The 13,562-nt window shown below is 44.2% G+C and overlaps 1 protein-coding gene across 2 annotated transcripts in view; it reads right to left on the bottom strand.

The window, feature by feature from the left end:
• Positions 1-13,562, bottom strand: part of mmp24 (matrix metallopeptidase 24) — a 66,990-nt gene that overhangs the window by 35,541 nt on the left and 17,887 nt on the right. The window contains exons 1-3 of one of the 2 annotated variants that reach the window (XM_005928926.2): positions 3,364-4,931; positions 3,094-3,242; positions 963-1,079 (exon numbers count right to left, since the gene is read on the bottom strand). In XM_005928926.2, the coding sequence (XP_005928988.1) occupies positions 963-1,079; positions 3,094-3,242; positions 3,364-3,387 (290 nt within the window). In that variant the 5' untranslated portion in view covers positions 3,388-4,931. Of the gene's footprint in view, positions 1-962; positions 1,080-3,093; positions 3,243-3,363; positions 4,932-13,562 lie in introns of those variants that run through there. The other variant, XM_005928925.3, reaches the window with a different exon arrangement.

Raw genomic sequence — 13,562 nt, 5'->3', positions numbered from 1 at the left:
GAAACATGAGAGGGAAAAAAGGTTCATCCTGGACTCACGAGTGCCGCTCATCGAGCAGAACCACAGAGTTCTGGAGTATTTGGAAAGTCGTAGCAGATAACAGTGAATGCTGAACACTAAATGAGCTCAACGAGAGAGAACGAGACACTAACTGTTGCTGTCCTCCACGACAAGCTAAACCTGGTGCTATGCTTCTCCTCTCGTGGCCCCTGATAAATACACAAATACAAACTAACCACAGCCCCATTCAATAAGGAACATTTTGCTTTTAACAGTTACGACGAGGCAGTTTATTAAAAACGGCCACAAACAGTTAAAGTTCCCTAAAAAAGGATTTTTGGTCCCCAGAGCTGAAACTAGAAACAGAGAATGGAAACGAGGCGTTCAGGGCAGCAGTGTTTACTTACTGTTGGTCATTTTTACCAAGAAACTGTGGAAATACACAAGTACCGTTTCAGTTTGATTCGTGGCACTGAAGCTGGATTTGAATTTGAGAGAGACGCAGTCGGGGAACAAGAAGCAGAGAGAACTAAAGTAGGAGACAAAGAGAGAGACGGGAGAGAGAAAAAGTGGGCAGGAGCTGGGATGCGTTCAGAGTCCCGTGGGACGGCTCTAATCTGCATTAGACCCACATTACACGGCCGAGCTGCTGGTTGGATCACACAGCCGAGGGTTTTACCGTACGTCCATAAAGAAATAAAGACGGAGAGATGTGGGTGGGTGGATGTAATGTATGGATACGTGATGTGTTCAGGGTACCCTGGGACGCAGCTGATTTACATTAAGCCCAGGCTGGGAGAGAAAGAAGGAGGATGAAGATGGAAACAGAGAATTAAGAAAAAGAAACACTCACTCAGGATCCCATTAACATGTGTCGGCCTCTTTAATAGCCGTGTTAGCTCAGAGCGCTCAGTTACTGCATCTTAGAGCTCATTATGGGAAATGAAGTCAGGTATGCACACCTGTACGAGATCCTTTTATCTCTCCACTTCTGTCCCGTCAGCGCGTAGCGTTTGTTCCTCTGCCGCCGGCTGGTGTGAGGATGATCTGGGACGCCACAGCGAGGTCTCCTCATCCACCTGAACACAACAGCAACATGTTAGTGTTTTGGCACAGACTGGGTGGTTTCAGCTGAACAACAATTTCAGTGAACCGTGTTTATTCCAAGCAGCTTTGTTTTTAGGGGACACACAGCTGGAGATGGTTATGAATTAGTTTTGCATTTGCAGTTACAGGACCAACTAAACGATCTCATGTCTGCCAATCATCAGCGCCATTTTTAGTTTCTCTTAGCTGTTCATTATTCACCAAAGCAGCGCACCACAGCCGGCAGTTTCACATATTTGCTTTGACACAAGAATCGATTTCACTGGACGCCTGAACCTGGGTGCTTTCACATGTTGATGTAAACTACGTGTAAACTGTGAGGCCATTTAAAAGTACTTTTGGTAATGAAACTACAGAATTGATCTAAAACTGTTATCACCAGGGGGCAACCGAGTGTGCTGAGATATTTTCGAATGTTTGCTGACGCTCTGGTTACCAACTTCTCCTTAGCAAGCTTTGCTTTTTCCCATCAGAAATAAGAATGACATACAGGATGTGCAGGAAGCTCCCGGGACACAGTTTTTATGCTGATGTTAAGTGTAGAGGACGTTTGGAAGCAGTTATCGAGCTGGGAGAGTGTTGGTGACTTTTAGGCACCCGCCTCTCGTGCTGCTCAGCGCTTTAACTCTGTAACATTTAGAGCTGATCACTGAATATCGGGGAGTGATAAGACTGATAATCTCTGAGTTTAATGGAGATGCACGATCTTCCAAAGAACTCTTGGAACATAACGACAGCCATTAGATTTCTGCTAAAACATTTTAAAAAGCAGACCGTTGAAGACGATGCGAGGATGAGCAGCACCCACAGGAAGCAGATTCACTTGTGGAGAGCAGTTTGTGTGCTGAAGCAGAGGAAGCACATTTAAATTGAAAGCAGTGAGGCTGATTGCTTCTCGGTGGATTAAGTGTCTGTGAAATGTCAAAAGGGGGTCAACGCTCAGCTTCGCAGAGCTCCTCGGATTCTTTAAATCATTGTTTTGAATTTCTGGCTCACGCTTTACATTCTGCTTCAGTCGTATCGTTTTCACAGCGTCGTTTCAGACGCTTCAAAAACACCTGAAGAACAGCTTCAGACGACGCGCTCAGCAGCAAACAGCAGGCGGACGCCGTCAGAGACAGGCTAGTAAATGCAGAGCAGCTAGAGAGGCTCAGGTTAGCAAAAACAGAAGAGTGTAACACTTTAAACTGGTTACACTGGTGGGTGGTCACGTTAGCGATCAGAAAATGAAGCTTCTCTGTTTCTCCTTAAGTGGAAATATTCAACGGTAAATGTAAGTGTGGTCCATCGTTTGGAGATCACTGCTACAGACACACCAAAGTCAAGCAGCATAGCTCACAAGCAGTGGGTGCTGCCCCTCAGTAGGTTTCTGGAAGCTGGCCAATCAGAACACAGCAGGCTTTCATGGAGCAGAGCCTTAAAGGCGCAGGAGCTACTGTTTTGTTTCAGGTAGAGGATGAAGTGAGGAGCACCAAAACCCAGATTAACCAAAAGTATTTTTTTGGACTGTGAATAAAAATAAAGTTTCACTTATTGAGAAATGAGCAAAGTTGCAAAGAAATAATATCATGTAGTATAATACAGTGTGTGTCGTTTGTGTGTTAGCCATACAAAAGGAACATTTACACAGTTATTTAAAGTATTAATACAATATTTACTGATTATTGAATACACATGATCATGACAGTGCCAAGAGATGAAAACTGACTAACGGGATTGTCAGATTTCTCTCTCGCTGCCTGTGAACACGCCTTCCCCCCTTTCCTCGTCCTTCGTGTTTGACCAACAGTAGCAGATTTTCCAACAGCACCGAAGGCTATTAAATCTACCTCCGACTGATCTGGTATGGAAATCTCATTTTTTATGATACGCATGTTTGATTTGGCCAAGATGTTACACCACATGCCCTTCATGATGCAACGGTCCCCGCCTGCACGAGGAGTGCCCTGCCTTTCCCACTTTTACGGAAACGTCCCGATTACTCACTCGATAGTCGTCTCATCCAACACTCCCGTCACAGGGATGCCGTAGAAGCGCTGCATGGCGGCCACGGCAGACTGCATGGCCTTCTCCTGCCGCAGGTCTGATGTCCGAACGTCGTGAGGCAGCAGGTAGCCGTAGTTCTTCAGCCACGTCTGAGAGAAACACGGACAGAAGAGGTCGGTTACACAGGACTAACCTGCTAGACAGTAGAGCCACAACAGACTTACTGTAGATCCTTCTTAATTCCCAATTATAGAAACATAATAAACATACATCATAGACTTCTCTAGAGTCCATATGCACAATAGAAAGCTGTGGTAGTGTCCATGGTGCTGAACCGCAGGCCAAATGTAACCAGGTCGTGTAACTTAAAGACTAAGGTGTGCTAGTTATTTTGTCATGTTGGTTGCCTTGGACACACACGTTTATAAAATAATTGCAGACAGCTGAATGTGACATTTCTTTGAGTTTCATGGTGTCAGCGCAGCACCGCCCGCAGCACCGCCCCTCCCCACCTTCCCACCAATAAGCTGACAGCTGCCATTTGGATTCAAATCCACGCTCCTTGCAGCGTCTCACAGGTCTCCCTCTGACCTGCTGAGGAAACCTTTGATCATAACAATATAACCCTTCAAATATTACAAAACAGGCTGTGCTTACAGCCCCAGAGAACAATCGCACATTAAAGTTTCCCTCAGTGTTCAAGTAATTCAACAATAACTCCTGCACATCAGCAGGTTTGCAGCAACATGCAGCTGCCAATAGCTGGTTCAGTTTTTACATCAAGTTTCATGTTCCTGTGGCCTCAAAACACCACAATTTATTGGAACAATAGTTCAAAACACAGAAAAAAGGTGTAACGAGTAGGCGGACAAAAAAGATTCAGGGTGAGTGAAAAGAAGACATTGAACCTGTCGGAGAGAAACTGGGGAGCCAGTTCCTCCGAATCCCAGAAAATCGAATTCACACCGATCCAAAATCGATGCTGAATCCACAGTTTTCCTCGGATGAGTCTTATTACGTCGTATTTTTCATTTAGCAGCCGCCTGTCTCTTTAATGTGACATAACACAATCTCACAAGCCTCCGGAGGGAGAGCGAGGAAAGGCAGAGAGGAAGGCGGGTAAATGAAGAGGAGAGAAGAAGAAAAGATGGAAAAATAAAAAGGAGGCTGTTGAAAGAGCGAACAGCAGCACGGAGAGATAAGAGGCAGAAGGTTTCAGAGGGAGAGGACACGAGAGGCGGGTGAGGTAATGAGGGGGGAGGCTGAGCTGTTCTCTACAGTAGGTCATTAATAATTCAGAGCGAGGCAGCCTCTCCCAGCAAGTCCGGGCCCAGAAAAGCAAACGCCTGCCCGACCACAGCTTTCCAACACCGAGGGCATTTATGGAAGCCCGTTTCCCCCAGAGAAGACGCGTCGAGCAGGAAAACACGACTAAGAAGATGTTACATTAAAGTCAGTCAAGATAAAACCTGAGTGTGAAAAACACGACGTTTGACCAACGTTAATTTAAGATTATTGAACCACTCATGAGACAGATTAGGGAACATTTTTCCATAAAAGGGAGAATCGTGAGATTTCAGTTCCATTATTTTATTTATATAGCATCAAATCATAACACATACCACATGATGCTTAAATTACAATATTTGCAATTAAACAAAGCACGTGAGGTCATTGTTTAAGCCAATAAGTCAAAACAATGAATTATTAGGTGACGCTGAAGAGATTAAAAGACAAGATTTTGAGGAAAGAGTCAGAAATATGATAGAATAAGTGAAACTGATGTGGCAAAGATAAAGATTTAAATCACTATAAACATAATAAACAGAAGTAGAGATAAAAAAAATCTAAATTTGTAAACATAATTTTAAATAATGGTTTTATTTATCAAATAACATTTTAAAGAGTTAAAATAGTGCAGCTAGTTTAACATATCCTGAAAGCACAGATGCTCTTCCATATTTCTAGTCTGAACAGAGGAAGCACGAGTCAGCATGAGCGTGTCTTTCTTGTATTATAATCAATCATTTTACTGGACAGCTAATTGCTGTTGATGCTCACATGTGTTTAGATTTGAGATGCAGGGTTTCTGATGTGAGAGCTGGTCTGTAACTCTGCTGTTTAGCGAACTTATTTAGACTCTGTGCCGATCTGCTTTTAATCCAAAGTGTAAATGTAGACACAAAGTGCCACATGGTCCATGAGCTGAGAGGAAACTGACTGCTTACAATCCAATTAAAAGCTCCCCTGCAATAAATCTGTGGCGATGACAACTTCCACTGCAACAAAACATCTAAATCTGATTCATGTGATTTCATCCTGTCCCATCTGCTCAGGCAATAAAAAACAGAAACATATCTGAGCTCCGGGCAACAAACACAAACTCTCTTACAGCATCTGGCAGGCCTACGTTTCACTGTGAGAAGGAAACGAGTCAGTAAGGAGCAGCGTGCACGCTAAACTCTGCAATTACAGACACAACGAGAACAACGAGCCCGTTCGATTTGTGAGGACCGGGAAATATTTCCAGGCCTCTGAAACAAGCGTGAGCCCTAAAGCTGTGATTCACTCGTCGTACATCTCTTTGAAGGCTGGTCACCTGTAGGAGCTCCAAGCTCTGGTTGCCTAGGTGACCTAATTGATTTATTACCAGGTCAAATGTCAATCAACATATACATTTATTTGTAGCCGCTTCAGTCGCTCGTATGGAAGTTGAGAAATGCTTAGCTTGAATCCCGTTCGGTTCACCCTCGTCGTTACTTCACAGTCGTGGGTAGCTGCAGGTCAGGAGGTGCAGCAGGTCGTCTACTAACGGTAAGGTTGGTGGTTCGATCCCTGGTTGCTGTGCGTGCCAAAGATACTGAGGTCTAAGTTTCTCTCTGATGGTTCCATCAGAGTGTTTGATGTTAGACTGAAAGCACTCAGGCGCAGAAAAAAGCGAATGAGTCATGTTGTAAAAAAGCACTTTGAGAGCTCAAGTAGAGCCGGTGCGTTTATTTTCTGTTCCAGTGTTTGCATCGCTCAAAGACAAATGTGAAGCAAAGTTTTCCTTTGTTTAAGCTATTAAAGAAAATCTCTAAACCATCAGTAACTACCAGAAGTGGAGGATAAAGTAATTATTTTTGCTGAGCATGAAAGCAAAGCTGTCGATTTACAAACTAATCGATCTCTTACCCTCATTTACGGTCACAAACTGAGGGTTAGACTGCGGCACCCATGAGCTGGACCTGGATAAGCCACAGGTTGACCTGATGGATGAGATCAGCCTATCCACGACACGCGGTTAGTCACTAATATGTCATCCATTGCAGGAGCAGCTGGAAACAGGGTCAGTACATCCAGAATTAACCAGCCGCTGGAGGAAGAACAAAATAAAGGAGGAAAATGAGTGAAATTATATTCCTTAGAGGTGTTTCCTGAAATATGTTACTGTTATTTGAGCCCAGCTGTCAGCTGTACTCCTCTTTTCTCCCCTTGGTGCTTTTCTAAAAACATGCCAGTAACACAAGGCCATCCTTTGCTTCGAATGGAAATAACATTCTGCTCGGGTCCAAGTGGCAAAAAGCAAAAGTCCATGTGCCCTGCTATGTGTTGTCACTGAGCAGAGCTGCCTGCCTACACGTTTTAACTGCAGTGCATGCGACTGTGCATGAGCCATCCGGGCAGAGATGAAAAAAGTAAATGGTCTGTATTTGTATAGCGCTTTACTCGTCCCTAAGGACCCCAAAGCGCTTTACACAACCAGTCACGCACACATCCACACACTGGTGATGGCAGCTTCATTGTTAGCCACAGCCACCCTGGGGCGCACTGACAGAGGCGAGGCTGCCGGACACTGGCGCCACCGGGCCCTCTGACCACCACCAGTAGGCAACGGGTGAAGTGTCTTGCCCAAGGACACAACGACCGAGACTGTCGGAGCCGGGGCTCGAACCGGCAACCTTCCGATTACAAGGCGAACTCCCAACTCTTGAGCCACGATCGCCCCAACAACAACAGCAACTGATGGCGTGCAGCTGTGCGCAGCTGTCCTCGTCCTCATCAATGAGCGCGAGTCAGGCCTCAGACAACCTGATTCAGATCTCAACGCCTCTTTGAAGTTGTCCTCCGAGCGCCTCGCTACGATCGTTTTAAATCCACACGCACTGAAATACTGAACTTTCTGCTTCTGTGAGGCCTCTGAGGACCCCGTACTGCACCGGTCACCGTGTCTGTGAGTCCTCATACATGTGCATCCATGTGGTTGTGTACGTCTGTGTGTGTGTGTGTGTGTGTGTGTGTTCAGAGCTTTGATGGAAGTGTAGTAATTGTTGTATAATAGCAGCTGGTGAATTATTTAATTCAAACTGCTTCCGCTGAGCTGGCAGCTGCTGGATAGCGCACACACACACACACCTACACACACACACACACACACACACACACACACACACACACACACACACACACACACACACGTTTTCATCACTTCAGAGGACGTTACATTCACTTACATTTATTTTCTGAACACTTAAACTGACCATAACTTTAAACACGTCCCCATTTTAAAACAATGATTCATGACTTAAAGATTTTCTTTGTCTCTGAACTGAAACCGAGTCCCTGTCAAATTGACAGCCCATGCGTCCTTCTGCTTTACGAGGTCTCGTTCTGACATGATACCCTCTCTGGGCTTTTATCCAGCCCACAGATGGACCGAGTGCCACCCGGTGTTTTCACTGAAGAGCTCAGAGTTGCAGCTTTTGTTCAGAGCCATCATTTCCTGTTGAATCCAGAAACTACCAGATAACTGGTGCAGGGTGTTAGCTTTCACAGTCTGAAAGGACAAACCTCTCTACCTCAGACCAGAGTGATGCCAGCACAACAGCACAACAGGTAAAGTAATCATCTTTGTAGAAAGAAATAATCCCTTAAATAAAAGCTCCGTCAGCTGGAGGCAGGACAGCGTCCGGGCCGACTTCTGTCACACAGCTGTCAACCAACGACCAGCAAAGCCTCCTGTAAGCCTTCAAATCTAATTAATGGGCCAATAATGTCCCACAGGACGAGCGGCACACATATTAGAGAGCCTGAATTTATCAATGGAGGCCATAATTGCTTGCAGAAGAAATGACAGGCTTAGTATTTCTACTAAGATGGTGCTTTCTGAATGGAAGTGAATAGAACTTGAGCGGGAGGCGTTCTGAAGCCACAATCGAGTGACCGTTACGTGCATAATTCACTTTAAGCTGCTTCCATACTTCTTTGAACTGTGGACTGATCAAAAACACTTTTAGCATCTCTGAAACTCACAAGAAAAGTTCAAGAGTTCAAATATCACTGTCTGTTCTTCACATGTGGCAGGAAAAGTGGAAGGTGCGGCTGACAGGTGGATTAGTGTAGGCGGAGCCTCCTATTTCCCATGTATCATTCTACAGTCCTCAACTTTGGTCACGAGATCTGGGAATGAGCGGAAGAGCGAGTAGATGCAAACAGCCGAAATGAGTTTTCTCCAGGAGCTCGGAGCAGAGTGGAGAGGAACCCTCCGAGGTAGCTCGGGTATCTGATCGGGACGCCTTCCTTTGGAGACTCTTTGGGCATGTCCAATTCAGAGAAGTTAGGACCCAGCACTCATTGGGGATCTGGCCTGGGAGCTAATCGGGATCCTTCAGGAGGCACTGGGAAGTATTCTTGCTTTGCCAACTGCCACTAAGACTTCACTTTGGTAACTGGAAGAACCTGGATGGATCTTCTGTCACTGGTTGCACTTATCCAAGAACACATGTGTTATTATATCATGGATATTAAATGAGATTAAAACAAATGAAGCACATGTGAGTGAACGGGAAAAGGGAGAGGACGATGATCCGCTGTGAAGAGTCTAAGTTGGGAAAGTGAAACTACAACGAAACCACCTCTGTGCTTCATGTATGCGCCTCACACAGCGGGACTGCAGCGGCATAAATCACCTCCAGCACTGAGCCCTCCACACGTGAACATGTTTAATTCATATTCTTATCTGACTGGGACAAATGCTCTCTCGCAGCAGGCGAGCGGTGATTCATTAGACGTTGTGGGAGTTTCCGACGCCACGGCGGCACGCCTTTCAGTAAATGAACAAAATACTCGGACCGTTATCCAGAGAGAAGGACTGAGGCAGGCAGCGGCACATTTCCAGCCTCAACGCTGCTTATGCTTAAAAGAAAAAGGCAAAGATTTATGATTTATGGCCTTCAAGGGTTGATTCTGGTAACAGAGAGACGTTCCTACTGCTCAACAATCAGGGTCTGAAATATCAGATACTAGAACTCTCAGTAACTTTACGTCTACCGAAGGAAATAAATGAGACGTGTTTCAGACATGTCTGTCTGCTCACTGTCAGGTGTGGAGAGGCAGTTTAAACCATGGCAGATGCCCACTGGCCTGATATCTGTGGACAATCCATGCAGAAGGAAACACCTGACAACAAGTTACACCTGTCACAGTCTTTTCATCGAGGGAGGCCGAGCCAGAAGGCAGCAGAGACAGAAACGTGACGCTGTGCTAAATGCTGATATGTGCAAATCATTTTAATATCAGACACCAGAACTGGGAAATCTTTCTTTTGGAGAAATAGTGGTTCATTTTGAATTTGAAGTTAATCGGTTTGGACGTGTGCACAGGAGAGACGGTGGATTTACTGGGCAAATGGAGCTGACAGGCAGGATGACCACAGAGGATGCTGGGATAGGGTGAGATGGAGGCAGATGATTCGCTGAGGATAGTCTGAGTTTCCTCTGTGGGACATTATGAGAATTAACTCTTTAAAGTCCAACATTATCTTTATCTTTTTAACAGCTGTAGTGCCAGTTATTGGAGCATTTCAAGTTGCTGTACATCAATACAACCGTTATATCACAAGTTTTAATAACATATGTATTAAGTCCATAGTAACTAGATAAACTGGAAAAAAGTGCAATAAACTACAAAAACCTGAAAATCATTTGGTTTCTACACATAGTTACAGAAATTTCAGAGGTTTATCCCTCAAAACTGTAAACACAAAAAATTGCACAAAATAGTTTCCAACCACAGGAAATCTGTCTTCATAGTTTAACACTAATTTTTGTAAACTGTGTGAAAAATGAAAATAAATGCTAGTGTGCACAATTTGCAAAAAAACAGCATCAAAATAAACTATTTCCAACAGTGCAGTCTACCTGGCACGGATACCCTCCATTAATGCTGAGATCAGGGCGTTCTGGAGATGCTGCATTCAGACGACGTCTCTTTGAGCCATAACCACATTCTGCAGGGATACAGCGGACCTGCCACCCACTGAAAAGCTGTTCACTGTTCATGCTTTTGTCAGTTTTTGAGTAAATGCAGGTGACATTTAAGGGAAGGAAGAAAAATAGGAAAAAGGAGAGAACGAAGGAAGGAAAGTAAGATGAAGCTACTGGAGCATAAAATAACAAAGCCATAAATATGAGCGCAAATAAAAACCACGAGGGTAACACAATAACAACAAGAGAAGTGCTTTAATTTCAATACTTTAATATTGTACTTGCATGAAGGCTGCGAGTGAGCGCTGCATGCTGATGATTCAGGCCTCACTGAGGCAGCAGCCCGTTTTAATGCTGCTGCTGCTGCTGCTGCTTGTGGGGGGCGGCTGATTCTGAACCTGAGCTTCAGAAACCCCCCCGCAGGCCGCTGAAGATGACAGAGAACAAAATACAAATCAAAACAAAATGAAGCGTGAACTCTAATTTCTGCAGCCATTATTCAGGGGTCAATAGTCACTTTGAGCTGAGTCACCCTCTGCTCGGCTCGCTGATGAGAAGGTGTAGCCTACAGTAAAGTGTCCGGCTTACAGAAGGTGACTCATCTTTCACTCTGACATTAAATTATGAAAAACGAAGAAGGAGGCTGCCGGCTAAAGGATTACTGCTTTGAAATGTATGTATACAAAGCACACAGCTCTACAGCAGAGACACCAGGATTCACATCCAGGCTCCTGTCAACGAGACACAACATGAGCACTTCCACTGAGCTTTGATTAAACACGGTGTTTAGATGAACATTAGACAGCATGATCAGATATTTTAGCAGAAGAAATCACATTTTCATACCATTTTTAGCAGAAAATCGTGACTGTTCTCTGAGATATTCAGAGGAGGATGCGAGGGCAGATATCAGGATGCCAAAACTCGTCTTCAGTTGGCTCAAAAATGCCACATTTTTATTTTCATGTCTCCACAACATTGACTAAGAAAATTAAGCCAAAAACTGCAGTTCCTCTAATGTCCACTGGAGGCTCCAGCAGCGAGTCAGTCCCACGTTAAAACATCCAACTTTACAGCAGAAATAAACGAAACGTCTGGAAAGCGTTTCTGCTCTGAAACATTTTAATGCAAATATCTGATGATTAAGGATGGGTACTGGTTCTGACATAAACGGTAGTAACCAGACCGAAAAGCAGCGCACATTTCGGTGCTTTATTTTTCCTGAGCTGTGATACACTTTAGATTCTAGCCAATCATTTTACGTTTCCGAGGATAGTAGGCGGGGCCAGGTACGTACGTTCTTTTAGAGCAGAGCTACAGATTAAAAATGCCCAAGGCGAAGCGGTCAAAGTCTGGCTGTACTTCACAGCAAAAGATGCAAACTCAGCAGCAACAAGTGCTTTAAGCTGATACTGTGATACTGTCAAAGGAGGTAACACCTCAGAATCCGATGAAACACCTGGCGACGCATAGCGTTTTTTTTAAAAGCCGAGAAATGCGCCGTATTTGATAGCTTGCTGCGAGACCTCACACCGAGCACATCTACTGCGGGTGTGGTGCCTGTTATCGGACCCGGAGTTAGCAACATCCCCCAAAAACCCGAAGAGGAGAGTCCTGGCCCCTAGCCCTGCCAGTGTAGCAGAAATGATGAGGATGATGATGCAGCAGCAGCCGTTCTTCTCTGCGTGAGTAGCTTAATGTTGTTCGTGTGTAATTTACGTTGAGTAGGCTAACCACGTTATTACATTAATGCATGTAAGGTGAACTAGCAAACATCATCATAGCTACATGCGGCTGTCTTCTTGTTTGATGGCAGATACTCCCTTCACCCTGGCCAAAAAGGCTAAAATGACCAAAGAAAAAGTGGAAAACAGTTAAACATGAGAGGTTTTTGGACAAAGTTTGTGTTTTTTCCATTGTTTAAGCACTGCTTCCAGCCAAGAGTGATACCATATATGCCCCATAGCTGCAGAAAAGGCTAACATTGTTATCTTTTTACAAAAAAACAGCTGAACATGAGAGGTTTTTGGACCAATTTTGTGTTCTCCATTCTTTAAGCACCGGCACCGTTTCAAAAGTACCGGTTTGGCACCGGTATCGGATAAAACCTAAATGATACCCATCCCTACTGATGATACAACAGACCGTCTGGACGTTTTCGTAATCCTTTACCTGCTGCACTAAATTGTAGCTGCCAAATTCATACGTCTAATTAAACAAGTTAAAAAAATGAAAAAGCCAACATGAGGTTTAAAAAATACCAATAACAATGACAAACATCCAGCTTTGAAATACAGTTTATGGGAGGAACTCGACGAACTCATAAAACAACAGTTGGGCCGGACAAACCCCGCTCCTCAGTTACGACCATGGATTTAACTCTTTTTTAAAATATAAATTAATCTGTCTATTTGTTTATCAGTGGAGGACTGTGCAACATCTTTGTGTGACATCTTTCTCAAAAAAGCAGGAAATTATCTCATTTCTAAGTGTGGAGGTTTTTCTTTACTTACAGTTTATGCTTCAAAAATGACCATGAACTCATCTTCATCAGCTGTTTGTATCAAGCTCTCCTTTTAGCTGTATTAATGATAATAATAATGAACAACCGTATCATGGTGAAAAGGAGACAACCAAGCTTTTATGCCCAACTCTAATCAAATACAGGTGAATCTGTTCAGGCCCGCTGATGTACAGTGGCCGGCAAAAGTATTCGACCCCCTCGAACTTTCCCACATGTTGTCACATTACAGCCACAAACATGAATCAATTTTATTGGAATTCCACATGAAAGAAAGTGGTGCACACGTGAGAAGTGGAACGAAAATCACACATGATTCCAAACATTTTTTACAAACAAATAACTGCAAAGTGGGGTGTGTGTAATTATTCAGCCCCCTGAGTCAATACTTTGTAGAACCAGCTTTTGCTGCAGTGCAGCTGCCAGTCTTCTAGGGTCTGTCTGGATCCATCTTTAACTCCAAACACGGATCGATCTGCCTGGAAAGAGGAAGAAAATACTTTCTTTGACCTTTAATGAAACTCCATTAGGGCCTCGTGTTTGGGTCAGGGTTCTCATGCAGACCACTTTAGTCACAGTGAGCTCCTTAACGCTAAAGACAGGTAATGAAAAGATCGGCTAATGTAAGCATGAGACGCAGCCAAAGCGAAGACACAGCTGCATTAATGCGCTGTTAATGCAAGATTAGAATAAGATATTAGAGG

The sequence above is a fragment of the Haplochromis burtoni genome, unplaced genomic scaffold (assembly GCF_018398535.1).
Source record: "Haplochromis burtoni strain Fernald_Lab_line unplaced genomic scaffold, NCSU_Asbu1 Contig_117, whole genome shotgun sequence".
NCBI classification, from domain to species: domain Eukaryota; kingdom Metazoa; phylum Chordata; class Actinopteri; order Cichliformes; family Cichlidae; genus Haplochromis; species Haplochromis burtoni.
The sequence above is the reverse complement of the archived record's forward strand: the minus strand, read 5'-3'. Positions and strand labels throughout refer to the sequence as shown.